The following is a 20,183-nucleotide window of genomic DNA, read 5'->3' on the forward strand; positions in this document are numbered from 1 at the left end:
TCGAAGCCGGCGCATTCACATTCACGCGGGCGGAAGAGCTTCATCGCGGCTGTAGCGACGAAGTTACAAGGCACCTAAGCAGTCACGAGTCTGACACTATATACGCGGGGAAGCATGCGGGGGCAAACGTCATGCGTGCGCGCAGCGTGAAATTGACGGTCATTTAGCGTGAGCAACGCATGCTCATGACTGAGATGTTCCGCATCATAGCAGCAGCTGCGCTGTACCGGTACACAGCAGTGCGCCGCTTGTGCGCGCTTCCGGCATGCCGCGGCAATGATCAGCGCGGCCCGAGCGAAGCTAGTGGTTAGACACCTAGATGAGTCCGCTACCGGGTGAGCCGGTTGTCCGGGCACACCCTCGATACTCATGATCTCGTAGAGTGACCCTTCCACCTAAATGGCAGCATAATGTGCTGTGTATATTGTATTACAGTGCTGGTAAACGCATTTATAGAATACACATTGGCTTGTGAGGCCGGCTAGCAGGACACGAAGGCAAAGGTTCGTATCCACGCTGGCGTTTCGACTGAGTGAACGAAAAGCGGCTCAATTTCCTAGAAGGTCGGCCATCAGGCCTGATCGGCTCCCTTCCTCTGCATACCATCCCAAACATGCAGCAGCGCATACAGGTTCTCGTCCGCAGTGCGTTTGACATTGGCGCGCAGCTCGTATAGGCAAGCAGCCACAAGGCGCAGCGAAGGGGCCAGATCCGCCTTGGCTCGCTTGCGAACAAATGCGCCATGGGTGGTCAAGAGAGCAGCGAGCCAGCGCAGATGAAACTCTACGTGCGGAGAGTTGGATTGAGGATGAAGTTGCTGAGCTACGAGCTTGAGCACCGCTCCTACGTGCACTTGAGGTAGTTGCGAAGCGACTAGAGGAACCTCTTTGACGGGCACTTTCTCGTACACTTCGGCTAGCAGCGGCGCTTCGCCCAGTCTGAGAGCGCCAACCAGAGCACCCAAAGATTCACCTCTTGCACAAGCAGCAATGATGGATGCGGGCGTAAGCTCCATATCCAGATCCAAGGGATCGAATGCTGCTGCTGCGCCACCATGTGCTCCCACACCGATAGCAGCGGTTGGAGGGTCAAGCGAATAGACGAGCACTCCGACAGTGCTCGCAGCAGCCCACGCTCTACCAGTGGGCGAGAAGCGGACGCTCGTGATCCGCGCTGCTTTGCGTGTGGTACGCTTGGACATGTCCCCTCTTTGAGCACCAGGCAGCGACTTGTCTAATCGCTCAAATGTAGTCAGTTCATCCTCGTCTGAAATGTCGTCAATGAGCTCTCGTGGACCAGCAGCGGTGAGTCGTCGGCTATCTAGTCTGTCTTGGGTGTTGTCCAGACCGACATCCTTGGAGACTGTCCATCGCTTCAGCAACACTCTTTCTCGAACATCGTAAAGACATATCCAGTTGCTGTTTCCACCGGCCAGGACGCACCGACCGTCGGCGCTGTAGTGTAGGCTTGTGAAGCATGCGGCACCTTCATTGCCTTGTCGTGTGACTTTGTCATCGAGGCGTCTTCCAGCCGCAATGTCTTTTCTGCATTCAAGTATTCCAAGCTGTTTTGCCCCGTCTCTCGGATCAAAAAAGTTGATCTGACCATCCAATGTAGCAACGCAGATCTCGCCTCCATCTGGCCGGAAGGCGACGCATGTCGCCTCGGCAGTGAGACCGACAGTGTCTGCGCTGGCGTCTCGGAACGCCTCCCATACCTTGAGCGTCTTGTCCCAGCTAGCGCTGATGAGTTGACCGCTGCCACTAGGTGAGAAGGTCAAGCTAGCGACTGGGCCGTCATGCCCACCCATGACGTCGAGAATCTTGCCGCTCTGCACGTTCCATGTGAAAATGTCGAAACTGTCCGCAGCCGCTCCACCGCCTCCTGCCGCAACCACCTCTCCGCTGGGCTCGACGGCCAAGCAGCCGAATTGGACGGGCTCTGGACTAGTGAAGGTGCGAAAGTTTCGGTACCGCAGCAGGTCCCAAGCTCTGACGGTGCCGTCCAAGCTAGCACTGAAGAGCACTTGACCTTTGGACGCAAATTCCAAAGCTGCAACAGTGGCAGAATGCTCAGTGAACGTCGCGGTGCAGAAGCCACTCGTGGTGTTCCAGAGCTTCACTTTGCCGTCGTCGCCGCCCGTAGCGGCAATTTGACCGTCATTGGAGTAGGCGATGCAGCGGACATCCGCATAGTGACCTTGCTGTTTCAGAATGTAGCTTTCACTGGCCCATTCCCACACGAGCAATTGTCCAAGGCCTGCACATCCGAACGCCAGCCAGGCTCCATCGGGCGAGAAGGTGACAGCGGCGACCTTTTCTGAGCTGATGCTGAGGGTATGCAGTGGTGTGCATGCACCTTCATCGGCGAGGGTGTACAAGCCAAAGACGCCTGTCACAAAACCCACGACGAGCAAAGAAGACTCGGGATGGTAGTCGGCACAATTGACGCCGACGCTCTGAGCGTTGAAGTAGTGTCGCTCCGCAATGCCCCATCGTGCTCTGGCTAATTCGAGGCGACTGTCGTGTGACCGACTGACCGTAGATGGCCCAGCTCGATTTTTCTTCCCGTCGGCATCACTGTCTGCATCTTCTTCCTCATCTTCGCCTTCTGATTCTTCTTCGGGCTTGATCCGCCACACGAAGCACGAACCATCCTTGCCAATGGTGTAGATTGTGCGCTCGTCTGCGCTCCAGTGCGCCGAGAGAACAGATGCGCGATGCCCGCTAAACGTCTTGGGTCTGAATTTGGTCGGCTGCCTCTTGCCATTCGTGGAGGTGCCGGGTAAAGATGGGAAGGGAATGGGATCAAGAGAGTAGAGTCGAGCGCTGAGATCCTTGGAAGTGGTGAGGAAGAACCTGCAGCAGGAAGCAGCACAACACTGTGTCAGCAGCGAGCCCTCTTCGCAAGCAGAACATGCGTGGACGTGTTTCGTCTGTTCGGGAACACGCCTCGGAAGTGCACAATGACCAGGGATTGGTGACTCAGAGCATTGAGCGGGTATGCTCTCTGCCAATCGGCAGACTCATTAAATCAGTTTTTGGAAGCATCATCGCACCAAACCTTGGACCATGGTGCGCGTCCCTCGGCGTAGTCGCACAGAGCATGCATTCCGAAGCTCTACTCACTGGCCTGAAGGACTCCACTGTATGCTAAGCACGTCGTCATCGTGCCCGGTGTAGGTGCGATGCAGCACGAAGGGGCTGAACTCGCGAGTCAGCGTGCTTGGAGTCTGCCACACCTTGATCTGACTTCCATGCGCCACGGCCAAATGTTTGCCATCGGGAGTGAATCTGACTGCCCTGACCGGCGCGCCAAAGTTGATGTGGGCCAAGGCCACGCCGCCTCCTCCCGCTCCTGCGTACAAGTTGACCAGGACGGCGCGACCATCAACGTCGATCAGGATGGCAATGTAAGGCCTGGCCGGATTGAGAGCGATATTGGCAACGGTGCGACGCAGCTCGACGGGCAAAGTGCGCGAAGCTTGCGTCTGCAGGTTCACCAGCGTAAGACGATTGCCTGTTGGGCTCAGCAAGGTGCTGCCATCAGGAGTGAAGCAGATAGGTCCCCGCTCGTAGACGCTGCCCAGCACATTGGTCAGTGCAAACGAAGTCGCACGCATCCTGAGCAGAGATGGTGCAGCGCTTTGAGGTAGGATCAGCGCGTTGGGTCCAGTGTTGTCTCCATGAGGAGAGGGATGAAGGAGGTGCTGATGACCTTAGCGTGATGGCGTCTTTACACTTCTTTGTCCTCGGTTGGGCATGCATGGGCGCACGGCGGACGCGCTCCTCGCGCAACTTTTTTCAAGGATCATCATGCACAGAGGATCTGGCGATCACGTGCCAGCGGGCGGCGTTGTGTCACGCGCTCGCGCAGGTCGAACGCGCGCGCAGCAAGAAGGATTGATCGCCATATGCTGCCGCCAAAAGACTCACGACTCGCGCTGCCCTGTATGCGACTCGCACGATCGCTCCGTCTCTCGCCCTTCACCCTCACCATCTACTCCACACAACACTCGCTTGCCCGACTCCCAATCCACGCGCAAGAGTTCTCATCCTGGCTTAGCAAGCGAAGTCCTCGCAGCTCAGCTGGCTTGACGATTCCAAGCAGACTGGGTCACGGCTTGCCTTCTTCTGGCCTGGGTTAGCATACCTTCACTCGGCCAGTGAACCACGTTCCTCGAAAGCGACATCCCTAGACCGTGCCTATCCGGCGCAGCCTGACATACAAGATGCATCTCGTTCGGTGAGTATCCAGTCTGGATGAACCGAATGGACAGTAGATTCAGCAATGGCGAAGAAGTCGCTTCACGCACGGGTTCCCTGGCAGAGCGTACTGAGCGGGCTTGCCATTTGGTTAGACGCAAAGTTGCGATAAATGTGGGACGTTCTGTGATGTTGGCGTCGGAGCAGCTCGAAATCTTCCAGCTGACAAACTCGCCGCCGGTCACTCCAACATCTTTACAGCTTCTTGATGAAGCTCAACAATGAGAGTGTCACGATTGAGCTCAAGAACGGCACGGTAGTTCACGGCACAGTCACAGGTTAGTGTGTCGGGCGTCGCCGCGGTGCCATTCGCAAGTCTCACAAGCTCACTGGGCTCATTGCTGCACTCTTATCAGGTGTCGATCCCCAGATGAACACGCACCTCAAGACGGTCAAGATGACAGTCAAAGGTCGCGATGCCATTTCTCTCGACACGCTTTCTATCCGCGGTAACAACACCCGCTACTGGATCTTGCCCGACTCTCTGCCCTTGGATGTGCTCTTGGTCGACGATGCCCCCAAGCCTAAAGGTGGCAGAAAGCCCGGCGCTGGACGGGGAGCTGCGGATAGGGGTAGAGGTAGAGGAGGACCTCGCGGGAGAGGAAGAGGGCGCGGAAGAGGCTTCTAATGTGCAAAGAGGTTGAACACACCATGACCGATGTCGAGCGCGCGTGCTCGTACACCCGCCCATCCGCTTCCTCCCGTGACTGTTGTCAAGTCATTGTACTCTACACCAAAATCAAATATCAATAAAGAATCTGAGGGCGGTAAGCGCTCGTGCTGCAACTTTGGAAGCTTGACGCGGGCACGCCTGATCATCAGGTGCTGAGGAATCCCTGGCAATGCTCAAATGGAGGGCAGCCAAACTTCAAAGCCTTGTCGCATTTAACGCGATTCAACCCTTGGCAGAAGGCACTATAGGCACGTGCATCAGTGCGAATGATGTAACATTTCAAAGCGGGCGGAATGACAGTGAAGAGACCATGGCTTAGTTGATGGATGTGAGACCGATCGAGTTGGTCAAGCTTGCAATGCCACCAGGACCCTGGCGAAGGGGTTCAGATTGACCGCAGCGTCAGCTCAGAAGCAGTAGCAAAGACTTACGAATCCCGGAGGCAGGCGTTTGCCCTTCCCAGCCCAACTCACCGTGATGCCTCGCTGCATGGGCGGCAATTTCCCACTGGATCTTCTAGCGACCAGATGCCGCAAGTAGGTCCTGGGTTGTGAGAGAGGCGTATTACGCCTGGAAGAAGGTCTGCTTGCTGTCCCGCGGTCGTCATCACCATCAGACAAGGCGCTCTCATCATTAGGATCGAACAAGATCTGTTCGCGCTCCCTCGCAATCTTCTCTTGCGCTGCTTCACATCGCGTGCGCAGATAGTTGACCACATCCTTTGGCGATTCCGCGTTGAAGATTGCGGTGCCCGCCACGATGATGTTTGCACCTGTTCCGCAGTACAGAGGATACGTATGAGTGAGCAAGGAAGCGGCGGGGGCGCATGCACATCGTCCTGGTGATAGTCGCAATGGCTCACCCGCATTTGCACACTTGTCAATCGTCTTTGGACCAACGCCTCCATCAACCTCCACGTCCAAATCTGGAAACCTGGCGCGAAGCTCGGCTACTTTTGGCATGCACTCCTTCATGAACTTTTGTCCTCCAGCGCCTATGTGACAGCCGAAACAAAATGCAGCGGGCGCATCCATCAGTCCATCGGTACTATTGTTGTGACCCTTCCTAAATTAACTCACCCGGCCACACCGTCATCACCAAGATCATATCCACAGCTTCTCCGAGCTCGTTCGAGATCTCTGAGCTAGGAGTGCCCGGGTTGATAGCGACTGCTGCTCTCATGCCTGTCGCTTTAATCTGTCTGACCACATCCATAGGATCGTCTGTAGTATTGCAAAGGCGGAGACGTGAGGCATCAGTGAGATGCTGTGAAACCATAAAACAGTCGAGGCTGCGCACCTGCAGCTTCGATATGAAACGTGTATGACTTTCCGCCCGCTTCTGCGATATCTTTGACCCACTGTTGCGAGTGAGAGTGTCTATGCGCGCATTCAGTTCCCGCTTCTCGCCGATCTTGGGCTCTATGAAGCACTCACACGACCAGGCTCTGTAACCATCATATGACACTGTGGTCGGTGTTGTACGCGACTGTGTCAGATGAGTACGCAAGCACCTCCAAGCGCTCGCAGACTCACATCCATGAAGATGTTGGGCACGGCTTTGGACACTGAAGAGATGATGGGCGCTCCGAGGACAATGTTTGGCACAAAGTGCCCATCCATGACATCTGTGAGTGACGCCGAGAGGCACAGAAAGTCAGTGCCGTGCTCTTCGCAGTGCTCAAGACCTGCTGGAGCAGACTTGTACTAGCACCCCTGCTTCCCCATCAGCGGGCACATTTTGCATGGTCTCGCCTGCCCTTGTTGTGTAATCAATGCCATGTTTACATCCCCACCGACTCGAAGCTTGTGCCATCACTCACCCATGTGAAGCCAATCCGCACCCGCATCCATCATCCTTTTGCATTCCGCATTCAAGTTGCCCATATCGGCAGCAAGCACCGAAGGTGCGATGATGACGCGTGGCATCCTTGCTGGTCCTGGTCAGAAGTGGGATGGATGCTAGGTGAATCAACAAAGTGAACCGCAGAAGTGTGGTATTGCGCAGCGGTTGGCGCGATCTTGGACGCTCGGTCACGGTCGAGCAGCTCCGCCTTCTAGGTCAGCTCAGAAGCGGGTGATGTGCGATCTAATCGCTCGACAGACTTGGGGGTGTATTGAGGAGTCGTGAGGCCCGGAGTGAGGTGCGATCGGCTCGAATGCTCAACGCAAGCCAGCGGCGTGCAAGACTCGTAGCCTAGGCGGTGTGTGTACGCCCTAGGAATGTCGAGGTGCAGATGCGTGGTGCAGTGTGCTAGCAAGAGCGCAGTGGAGCTTTAGCTCGTGATTGTGATTGTGAGAGTGTGAGTGGAGCTCTTGTGGAGATGCGAGTGAAGAGTCAAGGGTCGTGAGTGCTGTGCGTCCAGCTCGATGACCTCTCTAGCATAGCTGTATCTGCTCAATTCACAATTGCGTTCAAATTCGATTGGGTCGCGCATTTCAAAGCCAACATGATAGATTCTATGTACAAATATGATAATAACAACAGCTCTGCTGATATGATGTCGAACGCGCGCGCTCACTCTCCTCGTCTCCTGTAACAGCTGCAATCAAAATGGTGAATGTATGTGGCTGCGCGTGCGTGCCTGATGCTGCTGGACTGCGCTCGGTAATTTCGGCTCGAGCGCATCCCTGCCCGCCTGTCTGCCTTTATACATGCATGTACGCGTGACTGTATCTATACCTACGCAAGACGATGGGTATGTACAGCACCACACCTTTACCGTAGCGAGCTGCACAGCTAACGCACCTGCCTGCTTCCTCGATCGCCTGCCCGGACCCCTGCTTGCGCTGTCGTGGAGGCGTGTGCAGACACAATCAAAAGTCTCTCTGCCCAACGCGCCGTGCCGTCTTGAGTCGAAAGTCGAGGATTGTGAGTGTGCGAGATCGTGAGTGGCGAGTCGTGGGTGCAAGGTGCTGTCAAAGCCACCACCACAGCAGGGTTCCTGCCATGGGCCTCGGGCTTTTGGGGCAGCCACGCAGCAATCATGAATCTCCTCACGGGCAGCAAGCACAAATCAAGAGATGCCCGGGGCCACCGCGCTAGTGCAGGCGCCCCACAAGATTCACGATTGTTTTGATCCATCCGTCCGTACAAGCTTCAAATTGACGGTCCATGAGCAAGACATTCCTTGATCTAAGATGACCGATGGGGTGAAGCTGCAAAGCTGTGCGATTATTGATCATATACGAGCAACCGTAACTCCGAACAAAAGGCCGACGACGCGACGGCTTGGCAGCTCGATCTTTTCTTCGCCCAGCATACAGTGTGGCTGTGCTACAAGAAGGGATCTCGCTTCACTGATGAAGCCGAGCAAACAGCTGGCTGCTGCTGGTCATATCGCACGATCATGGCGGTAGCCTGACTGAATGAATGCGGGGTAGAGGTAAGGTGCGACGACCCACTGACTCTCTCACTCTCACCGATGCCAAGACCATGGATCATCGTGGCGTCCCATGCCTCACCCACGGGGGCCGCTTCCTCGAATGTGTATTACTCTGCTCACCAGCAGGCGTGACGCTCGATCGGATGTCTTGATACTCTGATGATGATGAGTCTTGAGGAAAGAACAGCTAGCTCCACATCCACGATTGATCAGCTGCATTCTTGATTCCATGCAGGTGTAGCCCGGCCATGTTGAGGTCTTGAGCGCGCTGGCTTGTCACGTGACTCTTTTCCACGTGGGTGCGATCTCATCCAAAAGTTCCCAGACTTGACTCGATCTACAAACTCCATAAAGTTCGAGCTTGTGTTTGCTTCAGCACCAATCAGCTCAGCACACCGCCCTCCACAAATCGGCAACTCGGTGTGATCTTCGCCCATCGACGAGGCCCTCCAAGTGTCGGGCATTATCTGCATCGCTGCACTGTGCTTCCTTAGTCGCACCGAGTCCAGAACCGTCTTCGATCGCCAGGCCAGAAAGCAGCGCTTCGACCCCAAGACGTAGTCTTGCCCAATATGTCTGTGAGTATGTGCGTCCAAGCTATCAAGCCCAGCAAGATGTTCATGCCGCTCACATCAATCAGCACGCCTTGATACTGACCATGTTCGCGCTGTCAGCGTGGAGGCATCAACGCTGGCGATTCGAAGCTCGTCTTCGAGTCTTCCGAGGAGGTCAAAGTTGCGCCGACCTTTGACGCTTTGGGGCTCAAGGAGGATCTGCTGCGAGGTATCTACGCATACAACTTCGAGCGCCCCTCAGCGATCCAACAGAGGGCTATTTTGCCCATCGTGAGGGGAAGGGATGTCATCGCTCAAGCTCAAAGCGGAACGGGAAAAACGGCAACTTTTAGCATCGCCCTGTTGCAGAGCATCGATACTAGCTTGAGGGAAACGCAGGCGCTGGTACTTAGCCCCACAAGGGAGTTGGCAACGCAGATTCAGAGTGTCGTGCTGGCCTTGGGGGACTACATGAACGTGCAATGTCATGCTTGCATCGGTGAGTGTGCTCCTTCTTCACAGGAGAAATGCTGCTGGAAAAGGGAGTGCAACGGTCCTCTGTCTGCCAGGACAGGCTACATGCTCTTTGGTTCGTGGAGCGGGATACTCTAGTCTCTCTGTTGCTGATACTTGCCTGCGCTTTGAATTGCTCCGATTCTAGGAGGAACCTCTGTGGGCGAAGACATTCGCAAGTTGGAGTACGGGCAGCACGTGGTCTCTGGGACACCCGGCAGGGTATTCGACATGATCCGCAGGAGGCATCTTCGTACAAAGAACATCAAGATGCTCATTCTGGATGAGAGCGACGAACTTCTCAATTTGGGCTTCAAAGATCAGATCTACGACGTGTACAGATACCTGCCCCCAGCTACTCAGGTAGTGCTGCTCTCGGCTACGCTGCCCCAAGACGTGCTCGAGATGACTACCAAGTTCATGACAGATCCGTAAGTAGCCTCCGCGTCATCGCTTCATTTGCAGTGCGAGCATGTAATTGACGGCAAACTCTCTATGCCATCAGAATCCGTATCCTAGTCAAGCGTGACGAGCTAACGTTGGAAGGCATCAAGCAGTTCTTTGTAGCGGTGGAAAAGGAGGACTGGAAGTTCGACACACTCTGCGATCTGTACGACACGCTCACCATCACTCAGGCGGTCATCTTTTGCAACACGAGGAGAAAAGTGGATTGGTTGACGGAAAAGATGCGGGAGAATAATTTTCAAGTCAGCAGCATGCACGGCGAGATGCAGCAAAAGGAGAGGGATGCCATCATGGCCGAGTTTAGGCAGGGTGCTAGCAGGGTGCTCATCACCACCGATGTGTGGGCGCGAGGCATAGACGTTCAGAACGTGTCGCTGGTCATCAATTACGATTTGCCTTCGTGAGTGCTGGGCGAATTGAACTTGCGTCGAATTCAGGTAGCTCACGGAACTGGTGCCCGCGCTTCAGCAACCGCGAGAACTACATCCACCGCATCGGTCGATCAGGTCGTTTCGGGCGCAAGGGTGTCGCGATCAATGTGAGTGATGTCGAGCTCGCAAAGAGGCTGCAAAGGGCGCGCCGAAGCTCACGAATCTCGTTCACCACCTTTTGGTCCGCAGTTCGTCACAGTGGAAGACGTTAGGATTCTGCGAGATATCGAACAGGTCAGTCACTGTGCTGCTCTGCGAGCGATGGGGCAGACGAGCTAAAGTGCTCGCTTCGTCTTACCTCCACCGTCCACAGTACTACGCGACGGTCATAGATGAGATGCGTGAGTTGGGCAGCCCTTAGGATTGGCAGAGTGTCGTTGCACCGCTTTCCCTCATGCTGACATTTGCGTATGTCGTCCCCACCTGCTCGTAGCTGTGCGAGTCGAGGATTTGGTACGTTTCGCCTGGCGATCGATACGCCGACTACATACCTTGCTCACGCGCCTCTTTCTTACTGCGATCTCTCTTGCTCTCCAGCTATAATTAGCTGGTCCCCGGTCAGATTTCACAACGTGCCCTACTCCAGAATTGCACTTCAGCGAGCCGATAAATCCATTGATGATTCAGTTGCGATCTCTGATCCTTGAAGCTCAAAGGTTTGCGCATTTGGAACAGGAGGCGCGAGCAGAGGATGAGACGAGCGCTACAGGCACAGACGGACAAGATTGACGAGCGAGCGAGAGGAAGTAAGATACGAGCGCTTCTGGATTGCCTCATGAAGGAGAGCCGACCATCGTATCGGCTCTACTTCTGAGCAAATTTAGCCTTAATCTTCTCGGGTACCGATGGGTCGTTGAGACTGCTGAGGTCGCCCAGTTGGTCGCCTTCTCCCGAAGCGATTTTCCTAAGGATGCGGCGCATGATCTTGCCTGAGCGCGTTTTGGGCAGGTCGACGCCTTCGGTGAGGATGACGATCTTTTTTGGTGCCGCAAAGGGACCAATGTTGCGCCTGACTTGAACGACGAGCTCCTTGGATAGAGCCTCTTCATTGTCAAAGGAGAAATTGGGCTTCAACGTGACGTATGCGCAGATGGTTTGACCCGTCATCTCGTCCGGAATGCCCACGACTGCAGTCTCTGCGACTCCTGGATGTTGGATCAAGGCGCTCTCGATCTCGGCTGTGCTCAGTCTGTGACCCGACACATTGATGACGTCGTCCACACGTCCCTTGATCCAAATGTATCCATCCTTGTCCCTCGCAGCGCCATCACCGGTAAAGTAGAAGCCCTTGTAAGGTCGGAGATAAGTGTCCAGGAAGCGATCGTGGTCGTTGAAGATGGTACGAGCTTGAGCGGGCCAAGGCTGGCGGAAGGCGAGAACACCCTCCACCTCGTTGCCCTTTAGCTCCTCTCCACTCGTAGGATCCAGCAGCACCGGTTCGACCCCCCAGAACGGTCTCGTGGCGCTTCCCGGCTTGGTCTTGATGGCACCCGGTAGCGGGGTGATCATGATGCTACCAGTCTCGGTCTGCCAATAAGTGTCCACAATGGCACACTCTCCCTTTCCGACATTCTCATTGTACCAATTCCAAGCTTCTGGGTTGATCGGCTCTCCTACTGATCCCAGGGTGCGCAGGGTGGAGAGATCGTGTCCCTTTACGAACTCTTCGCCCATTCTTCGCAGCAGGCGAATAGAGGTGGGCGCCGTGTAGAATTGAGTCAGCTTGTGCTGAGCCACGACCTCCCAGTATCGGCTCGCGGTCGGATAGACTGGTGTAGACTCGAAGACCAGCGTAGTCACGCCGTTCATGAGCGGGCCGTAAACGATGTAGCTGTGGCCAGTGATCCATCCCACGTCGGCCATGCATGCGAAACGATCGTTTTCATGCACGTCGAAGACATGCTTGACTGTAAGGGCTGTGCCGAGCAAGTAGCCGGCAGTGGTGTGAACAACACCCTTCGGCTTGCCGGTGGATCCCGAGGTGTAGAGGATGAACAGTGGGTCTTCGGAAGAGACGCTCGTAGGTGGGCAGTAAGGTCTCTCGCGCTTGGTGATGTCGTGGTACCACTCATCTCTACCCTCGGTCATGCCCACATCCTTGTTTCCGGTACGTTGCACAACGATGCAGTGCTCCACTTTGGGGCACTCCTTGAGAGCAGCGTCCACGATGCTCTTTGTTGCGATGGTGCGACCTCCGCGCTTGCCTTCGTCGGTTGTGATCACCACTCGAGCTTCGCAGTCTACAGTGCGATCTCTGAGAGAGTCGGCAGAGAAACCGGCAAACACTACAGAGTGCACAGCGCCTAGACGGGCCGTAGCGAGCAGTGCAACGACAGCTTCGGGGATCATGGGCAGGTAGACGATGACAGTGTCTCCCTTTTTTACTCCGCGCTTCTTGAGTGCATTGGCCAGCTGGCTGACTTGAGCCAAGAGCTCTTTGTAAGTGATGATTCTTGCCTGACCTGGCTCATCGGCTTCGTAGATGATGGCCGCCTGAGTGTAGCGGAGAGGTTCGTGTGCAGGGTAATCAGCACAGTGGCGCTGCCGGTATCTGAGAATAGTCCGCGATGCAGAAAGGGCTCACCTTGTCTGGATTGCTGAAAGCCCAGCGATCAACGCAATTGTAGGAGGCGTTCAATTTGCCTTCTGGGAACCACGCCATATCTCCATTCTCAAAACCGCCGGCGCGGACCGTCTTGAAGGGCTCATCCCAGCTGATCGTCTCGTTAGCCAGCTGCGAGCAAGTGGGAGAGAGGAAAGAGTGTCAGGCAAGGCGCGTTCCAGCTGAGTCGTGTCAGGAAGAGAGTTGTGTGCAAATGCTTCGCCGCGAGGTGCTAGGGAAGATAGCCTATAGGCGGCTTGGCATCATGACGCAGTCTCAGCTGGCCGCGTGCTCGGCAGAGATCAACGCAGGCTATGCCAGCTCGCGCAGCAAGGAGGCAGCAGTCAATCGTGGATGGTATTGGGCCCTTGTTTGAGCACTATGGCCAGATCACCACTCTGTCTGTCAGCGCGCTTGGCCCTGCCTCAAGCCCGCACTCAGAAGGCAGAACCACGCCGCAGCTGCCGGCATTCGAGCCCAGCGCAATCGAGCCAGCCCAGCCCAGCCCAGCCCAGCACTGCAACTTGATGTCGCTTTAGTGTGCCGTGCCAATCAAGAATGTATCGCTGCGGCAACTCACCTTGCTCCAGAAAGCGTCTGGATTTTGAACGGAAGCTGCGTGATCCTTTTCGTACGTCTTGAGGTCAATGTGAGGCGTTGGAAAGTTCTTGCCAGCCAATCGCACCGGCACATCGTGCACTGGGCTGTTGGCGTACTCTGCCATCGTGTCCGTCAGCGCTTGGTGTCTGTTTCGTGCCTTGTTCTGATTGGAGGATGTAGGGTGCGTATGCGCTTATCCTGCTCTCTGATTTAGCGATGAAGCGTCTCAAAAGTCTGTGATGGTAGTGCTGAGCAGGAATGAGGGAGAGTCACGATTTTGGTGAGGCAGCTGGACATGCCCGACGACTTTTTGCCTTTATGAGCTCCACTTGCGTGCTCCACACCGCACAACTCACACCCTTTCGCCAAGTCGCGGCCAGCGCTCGCCGCTATTTGACCCGCTTTGGCCGATCGATCACGTCAGGACACCTGACTGTCGCCGCAGGTTGGAGAGCATGCAGCCTCGTTGTGATCGAGTGCATGCGTGCGTGCGTGCGTGCGTGCGTCCGAGTCTCATCAGCTCCATGCCATGTACTGTTGTAGCTGTCTGTCCCAACGCTTCGGGACTTGGCGCTTGTGTTTCCTCCCCTTCGTGCGGATCGGTGCATGGTGCTGCCCAGCCTCGAGGCCCACTCCATGGCTCCTGCCGACCCCCCTTTGCCCCTTCATCAAACGCAGCGTGGCAGCATGCATTCATTCATTCAAAAAAAGTGGAGTTGAGCGTGCCCATGCACGCAGCTTGAGCAGCAGTTGCAGCGCGGCTAAGAAGAAAGCTCGTGCGTGCACGGGTCTGCTACCTGTACCGGTACAGTAGCTGCTGAATGCATGGTCACGAGTGCAGCAGACTCACGACTCAGACTGCCGTGGTGACTGACGGTGACGTGCTGCTAGCGAAGACAAATGTCCCACACAATGCTCACACGCGCAATAAAGGACACCCTCTCGCCTACTGCACCGCACCGCACCGCACCGCATCAGACCGTGCAAAAGTGGAGCCAGCTGCAGCATGCGTCAAATGACAATTGACTCAGACTCGTGACTACTACTCTATACTGCAGCGCGGATATGATGGCGAATGGCCCGAGCGTCGGCTCCACGCATATATGCTGCTGCTGCTGCTGCTGCTTGTGGCTTTCCATGACCTCGCCTCGCCTCGCCTCGCCCCGCCCTACCGTGACTATACACTACTCAACTGCTGGGGCTCGGATTGTCCGCTGCGCAAGCTCATCCGACCCCACATCTTTCGTGTCTCCTTTCTCATCGTGCCGCGCGCACTATACTCGTTTTGAACGCACTCTAGGCTCCACACTTTGATTCACCCTCCTCCTATAGGGCTTGATTGAGGACTGTAGCTGTGCGCACACCATGCCAAGCCAAGCGCAGACTCGTACGTGTGGTGTGACTTTGACCGACCAGCGTTGGATGGAGAGAGATCGAGACGCAGATACGGAGAAGCATGCAGTCAAGCAAAGACTTGATCCCGCATGCAGCAAGGGCCAAGCTTGTCTTCGTCCAGCTCCTCCTGCCCATTCGTTCTGGACGTGTATACAGCGGCCCGAACAATATACACGCTGATTGCATGCTGAGGACTGCTAACAGTTCAAACGCAAGGGACGGCGGCCAAGCCAACGCTGGAGAGACGCAGCGAGCGCGATTGTGAAGGAAGAAGGAGGGGGGGGGGGGGGGGGGGGGGGGGGGGGGGGGGGGGGGGGGGGGGGGGGGGGCAAGTGCGTGGCTTAATCGTCTGAATTGCCGAGACCTCTTCGTATCTCAGCTTGCCGACAAAGCTACTTTCGGACCCAATGTCCGCTTGTGCCGAATGAGCCGAGTGATACATGCCACTGCGACTTGAAACACGCAACATTTGCGATCGCAATTTGAGGGAGGGGCCGGGCTGCTGCTACAGTAGTATAGCTGATAGCTGGACGTCTGTCGCAAGGCTCGGAAAAGACGCACGACAGTCCTAGAACCCCGCGGGCAGAGATGAGCGCGCGGGGGCTTCTTTTTATTATTTGAGCGGAGATGTGAGGTGCGAGATGCGCGGGATGGGCATGCAAATGCACCCCGCGGCCAGCACTCAATCCATGCAGCAATTAAGCAGCATCTGAACAAGTCGGAGTCTGACCTCCACCTGATGAGCTAGCATCGAATAGTCGTTCGGTGAGAGCGCGCGGTAATATCGATCGAGCATGACTCGCACATCATCAAAAAGCTACTCCTTGGCACGCACGCAACCTCGCTCATGTCCGAGTTGCCCATCAGGCACCACTCGTCTGGCTCGGAGGCCCGCTTTGAGCCCTAGCTGGCACTGCTGGATGTGATACGCAGCAGCGAGCGCATCGCCCTGAAAAGTCTCAAAGGCGGCAGGCAGTAAGAAGTAGAGCCAAACGACCGGCGCTGTGCTCTCGTGAGGAAGCCGGTGCGCAGCTCCAGCCCTGTCGCTCTCCGTGATTCTTGGCACTCGTCAACGCATGCCCTCGCACCACTCGCCTCGCCTAGAGAGACTGTCAAGTTCTGATATGACGGATGACAATTGCAGCCGTCGTCATGGAGCGACGGGCATACCGGACGATTCGTGACAGGCAAAGGCAAGTGCATGCTCGTCAGCGTACCTAGGTAGCCCACGCGTTTTTAGCACAGGATTCCACGGCAAGCCTACCAGAATACTTTCATTTTGTGTGTCTTCGATGCGCTTGAAAGCGACCGCACGCGGTACGATTGTATACATCTCACCTCTATCCCTCTCTGCAGGGCGTATGATACACGCACGCTAGTCAAGGTCGCCCGCCGATCCGGATGCATTGCGTCAGGAGTTCACAGTGCTGCAAAATGTAGCATTGCTCAATCCTGCTGCTCAAAACGAGTCGACTCATCCGGCCAGCCCCCACCTGGCTCTTGCCATCTCCGCCTTCAGTCTTTGCACTTCTTGCCACACTCTTTCCTCCCACGCCAGTCCATCCCCGCCGCTTGCTGGCAGGACGGATCTGATAGGTTGAGCCGGCGTGGGCGGGGTCGCCACCGAGGATTTGCGTCTGGGCAGCGCAGGTGGAGCAGCGAGGAAATCGTCGTCCTTTGTAGCCGATTGGGATTCCGTCGAAGGTCTGCGAGACGTGGCCGGCGGTACTGGCACCGGACGCCGATTCGTCGCTCGTTTGGGCAAGGGAGGGGGAGCAATTCGTGGAGAAGCTGCAGCTGACGAAGAGGTGCTCGTCGTGAGCGCTTTGTCAGCGGCCTCGTCAAGGGCAGCAGATGAAGTCGAGGTCGCTTTGGGCGTAGGGGGAGCCTCGTCTTGCTGCGGAGCAATGAGCTTCGTAGAGGCTGTTTGCGGAGCATCGATCGCTTCGAGCTCGTCTTTGGCGAGCTCGGTCCTCTCCACCTGCGGGCTCGAAGCTTCACTTTGAGCATCCGCAAACGAAGATTCTGCTTCCGCATCTGTGTCCCCTCCATCATCATCATGTGCGTCCGTGGAATCGCTTTGCGCTTTTGCATCTTGTGTCGAGCCCTCGGCTGCCTCCGAAGAAGGTGTCAACGAAGCATCAGCTTCGGTCTGGGCCTCTGCTGCACCTTGTTCGGCATCCGCTGCTTGTTCTAGCTTCTCAATGACCGCAGCCTTGCCCGTTGTAGGGGCGGCGTGTGGTTCAGAGGCGGACGCAACTTCTGTTGATAGTGGTGATGGTCTGACTGAGTCCGGGCGGATAGGCGCTGCAGGAGAGCCGGCTCGCGCGATCGCTGCGGCGGGCCCCATCGCTGAGGGGGCGTCGTCCCATGCCAGCTTGCCTTCAAGCACGACCGCACGCTCAAGAGATCTCAGGTAGCCCCAGAAAGCGCATGCCGCTCGAAGCCGGGCGAGACAATGATTAGGGCATATCAGGTACCTTGTCGTAGACGTTTCGTTCACACGAAAGATGTGCGTCGGCACTGGTAAAGGTACAGCGGGACCAGCCATCTGCTTGAATAGCGAAGAGCGAAGGACGAGTCAGCGTCCGAAGGACAGAACCTCTCAGCCAGCGTGGGCCACTTACCACAGCAGGATTTGGCGAGTCTGGCGCCTGCTCCGCGTCTCCGTGAAGGTTGCTGCTCGTGTCGCTTGACGTGTGAGCGTGTCCAGAGGTGCTATTGTTGGCAGAGACGCTGGGCCGAGGGCTACTTCCCATGGAGCGGAGGGTGCTGAAGATGCCAGATTTGGCTCGGGGAGCGGTAGGCGTGCTGGTAGCACTCGGGCTTTCCGCACTGCTCCTTCCGCCAAATGACTGGGCGGCAGTGCCAGCAGCACTGATCCAGTTAGCTGCGGTACTAGCAGCGGTTGTCGTCTCCGTATGACCACCGCCCGGAAGAGGCACGTTCACCACACCGGCGCCGCACATGGTGCAGGCTGCGGGTGGAAGGTGCGCGTTGGCCCTGCGCACCGCCTCTTCATCCGGACAAACTCCGCCAGGAAAGACAGGCTCCACGACCAATGTCCCCTCCAGCACTGCCGCATTTGCCTGCCTTCTCGAGAGCCAATTAAGGCCAGGCGCAAAGTCGAATCGCAGGCAAGGATCGCTATCTTCTTCCTGAGAACGTTTAATGAATGGCAGGGACAGCTGGTTGGGAATGTGAACGAGACTCTCAGCATTGGCAGGCAGAGATGGATAATCCTTATGCCTGCCGACTCCAGCAGCAACAAATGGAGAGTTTGTAGTGGGGCCAGAGTAGCCTCCTGCGAAGCCAGAGCTTCCCAGCCCCGTAAAGCTCACGGGCATACCCGGCATCCCGAGGGGCATCCCGAGGGGGGCAGGCGATACGGGCCTTGCTTCACTGCCTGCCCCTTGCCCGCTGGTTGCAGATACGGTCTTTTGACCCTCTCCTGGCAGTGGATACGTGTAGAAAGGTGCGAGCTGAATCCGAAGCTTGCGAAGCTGCTGCAGGAACGCGCAAAGCTCCCTGAATGGCACAATGTCGATCTGGAGCCACTGCTGGTGCAGAAGGGGCGCCACAGATCCTCTTCGCGCAGCACCGTCTTCGACAGACCGCTGGGAAGGAGTGCGCACCAGATCGTCGGCTCTTAACAAGCGCCCTTCACTTGCAAGCGCGCTCCACCCGTTTGCATCCGCAGTACGAGATTCGCTTGGCAGCGAGCCTCTCTGGCCATCCGCGGCTTCGCTTCGCGCGCTCTCCACCTGCCTCTGCAGATCGCCTAGAATCTTTTGCTGTTCGAGCATGATCCCTTCCGTGTCCTTTAAGCGCTCCTCCATATTCCTGCTCTTCTCCTCTGCACGAGCTCGGAGTAGACGCTCAGCAGCGACCATTCGATTCGCCTCTTCGAACAGCGTTGCGCTAAGATCGTCTAGCTCGCCCTGCATCTTCTCCTTTGCATCCACTGCTTTGCCTCTCTGTGCTGTCTCTTCCAGTAATCGCTCCATCATCTTTTGCATCTCTGTGCTCACGTGCGCCTTTTCCACCAAGAGCCCAGTATTCAGCGCTGCTAAATGCTCCTGCCTCTCCTTTTCCAGCTCTGCGATCCGCGTAGTATGTGCCATGATACGATTATGCGCGTCGGACAAGTCGTCTTCAAGATCGGATCGCTGCTCGTAAGAAGCGACTAGCTTGCTGTTCAAGCTCATCACCTGGCTCGTCAGATCCGATACTTGCGTCTCCAGCTCTGCAGACCCAGCAGAGGTCGTGCTCTCCTTCGAGGTTTCGCCAGCGGCTTTGTTTCCAAGTGCCAATGCCTTGAATTCGGATTGGGTCGGCGTGGCAGTGACTGGCGTTCGGATATCCGCGGGAGCGCCCAGGCCACTGCCATTGACAGCTTTGCTCGTCCCATTCACCTCGGGCGTCGCTGGCGCTTCGACAGAGCTGGTGTCCGGAGCGTCCGCAAAGGCCGGCTCTGCTGTCGACGTTCTGCGACTGCCGCCAGCTTCAGAGTCGCTCTCTTTGCCGAGCAAGGTGTCTGGGTCCGCATCATCTGCCAAGATGGATTCTGGATCTGGTCGCTGAAGGTGCGAGGTGGGAACATCGTCCTGTTCTTCGGGGTGGGATGCCTTTGGCGGCGCCATCTCGCCCAGTCAAAGCCGTGCTCGCTACTTCGTCGATCGGTTCAGCGCGCTCTGCAAGCAAGGCGACTGGGAGGTGATAGGCGAGAAGAAGCGCGGGTGATTGGTCGACTTCCAACAACCGTGCCCGCGTGAAGACCTACTCGGAAGAATTGCTGGGCGAGAAGGAGCTGTCACAGAGTGCGATCGTCGTGTGCATGAGAGAAGCTGAGGATTTAGCTGAGATCAAGAGAAGGTCACCGTCGATTGCAAAGGGTGTCGAGGTAGTTGGCGGCAGGCATCACGACTCAAGGCTCATGACTGTGAGTGTGTGTACTCTGCATGTATGCTACACCAGACCCGATTCACTCGGCGGGCAAGCAAGCTTCAAAGGCGAGTGAGTCTTGTTTCCTCTTCTCGTCTTGTTCGTGCGTGACAAGTAGGCGAGGCGGCGATCCACACGACGCATGGACGCATATATGCATGCATGCAACTCATCGCTCAACCAAATTAGACTCGCGGCCCGCCCAAACCCAGTCTAGAGTGTACGCGCATGGATTGGTGGGTTCAAATCAAACCTTCAATTAATAAGAATTGACTCGGTAGATATATGGACTACATGTAGCATGCACACAACGCAGCGCAAAACGATCAAGACCACTCATCAAGAATATCGAGGCC

General features: G+C 56.3%; 6 protein-coding genes across 6 annotated transcripts; 2 read left to right on the forward strand and 4 right to left on the reverse strand.

Annotated features, from left to right (window-relative positions):
• Positions 1-414: 414 nt before the first annotated feature.
• Positions 415-3,724, reverse strand: IE81DRAFT_320547 (WD40 repeat-like protein). Its single transcript, XM_025513065.1, has 2 exons — positions 3,129-3,724; positions 415-2,858 (listed from the first exon to the last, which is right to left on the reverse strand). The coding sequence occupies exons 1-2, from the start codon at positions 3,620-3,622 to the stop codon at positions 572-574; spliced, it is 2,781 nt and encodes a 926-aa protein (XP_025372120.1). The 5' UTR covers positions 3,623-3,724; the 3' UTR covers positions 415-571.
• Positions 3,725-4,458: 734 nt separating this feature from the next.
• On the forward strand, positions 4,459-4,893 carry IE81DRAFT_286193 (Sm-like ribonucleo protein; the record flags this gene model as incomplete). The annotated part of the gene is made up of 2 exons (XM_025511665.1): positions 4,459-4,543; positions 4,622-4,893. Coding segments are annotated over 2 exons (357 nt in total), but the record flags the coding sequence as incomplete, so codon positions are not given.
• Positions 4,894-5,193: 300 nt separating this feature from the next.
• On the reverse strand, positions 5,194-7,351 carry IE81DRAFT_320549 (putative RPE1-D-ribulose-5-phosphate 3-epimerase). Its single transcript, XM_025513066.1, has 8 exons — positions 6,761-7,351; positions 6,474-6,565; positions 6,375-6,404; positions 6,238-6,298; positions 6,018-6,161; positions 5,801-5,932; positions 5,412-5,710; positions 5,194-5,310 (listed from the first exon to the last, which is right to left on the reverse strand). The coding sequence occupies exons 1-8, from the start codon at positions 6,864-6,866 to the stop codon at positions 5,254-5,256; spliced, it is 921 nt and encodes a 306-aa protein (XP_025372122.1). The 5' UTR covers positions 6,867-7,351; the 3' UTR covers positions 5,194-5,253.
• A 1,544-nt stretch (positions 7,352-8,895) lies between these two features.
• Positions 8,896-10,596, forward strand: IE81DRAFT_339607 (ATP-dependent RNA helicase FAL1; the record flags this gene model as incomplete). Its single annotated transcript, XM_025515580.1, has 4 exons — positions 8,896-8,901; positions 8,998-9,376; positions 9,539-9,821; positions 9,896-10,596. The coding sequence occupies 4 exons, from the start codon at positions 8,896-8,898 to the stop codon at positions 10,257-10,259; spliced, it is 1,032 nt and encodes a 343-aa protein (XP_025372123.1). The 3' UTR covers positions 10,260-10,596.
• Positions 10,597-10,834: 238 nt separating this feature from the next.
• IE81DRAFT_320552 (acetate--CoA ligase) lies at positions 10,835-13,833 on the reverse strand. The gene is made up of 3 exons (XM_025513067.1): positions 13,469-13,833; positions 12,871-13,020; positions 10,835-12,779 (listed from the first exon to the last, which is right to left on the reverse strand). Exons 1-3 carry the CDS (start codon positions 13,610-13,612, stop codon positions 11,091-11,093), a joined length of 1,983 nt encoding a protein of 660 aa, XP_025372124.1. The 5' UTR covers positions 13,613-13,833; the 3' UTR covers positions 10,835-11,090.
• A 2,388-nt stretch (positions 13,834-16,221) lies between these two features.
• On the reverse strand, positions 16,222-19,685 carry IE81DRAFT_223925 (hypothetical protein). The gene is made up of 2 exons (XM_025511069.1): positions 17,511-19,685; positions 16,222-17,437 (listed from the first exon to the last, which is right to left on the reverse strand). Exons 1-2 carry the CDS (start codon positions 19,524-19,526, stop codon positions 16,358-16,360), a joined length of 3,096 nt encoding a protein of 1,031 aa, XP_025372125.1. The 5' UTR covers positions 19,527-19,685; the 3' UTR covers positions 16,222-16,357.
• Positions 19,686-20,183: the final 498 nt, after the last annotated feature.

Source organism: Ceraceosorus guamensis (assembly GCF_003144195.1).
Source record: "Ceraceosorus guamensis strain MCA 4658 unplaced genomic scaffold IE81scaffold_7, whole genome shotgun sequence".
In the NCBI taxonomy this organism is placed as follows: Eukaryota; Fungi; Basidiomycota; class Exobasidiomycetes; order Ceraceosorales; family Ceraceosoraceae; genus Ceraceosorus; species Ceraceosorus guamensis.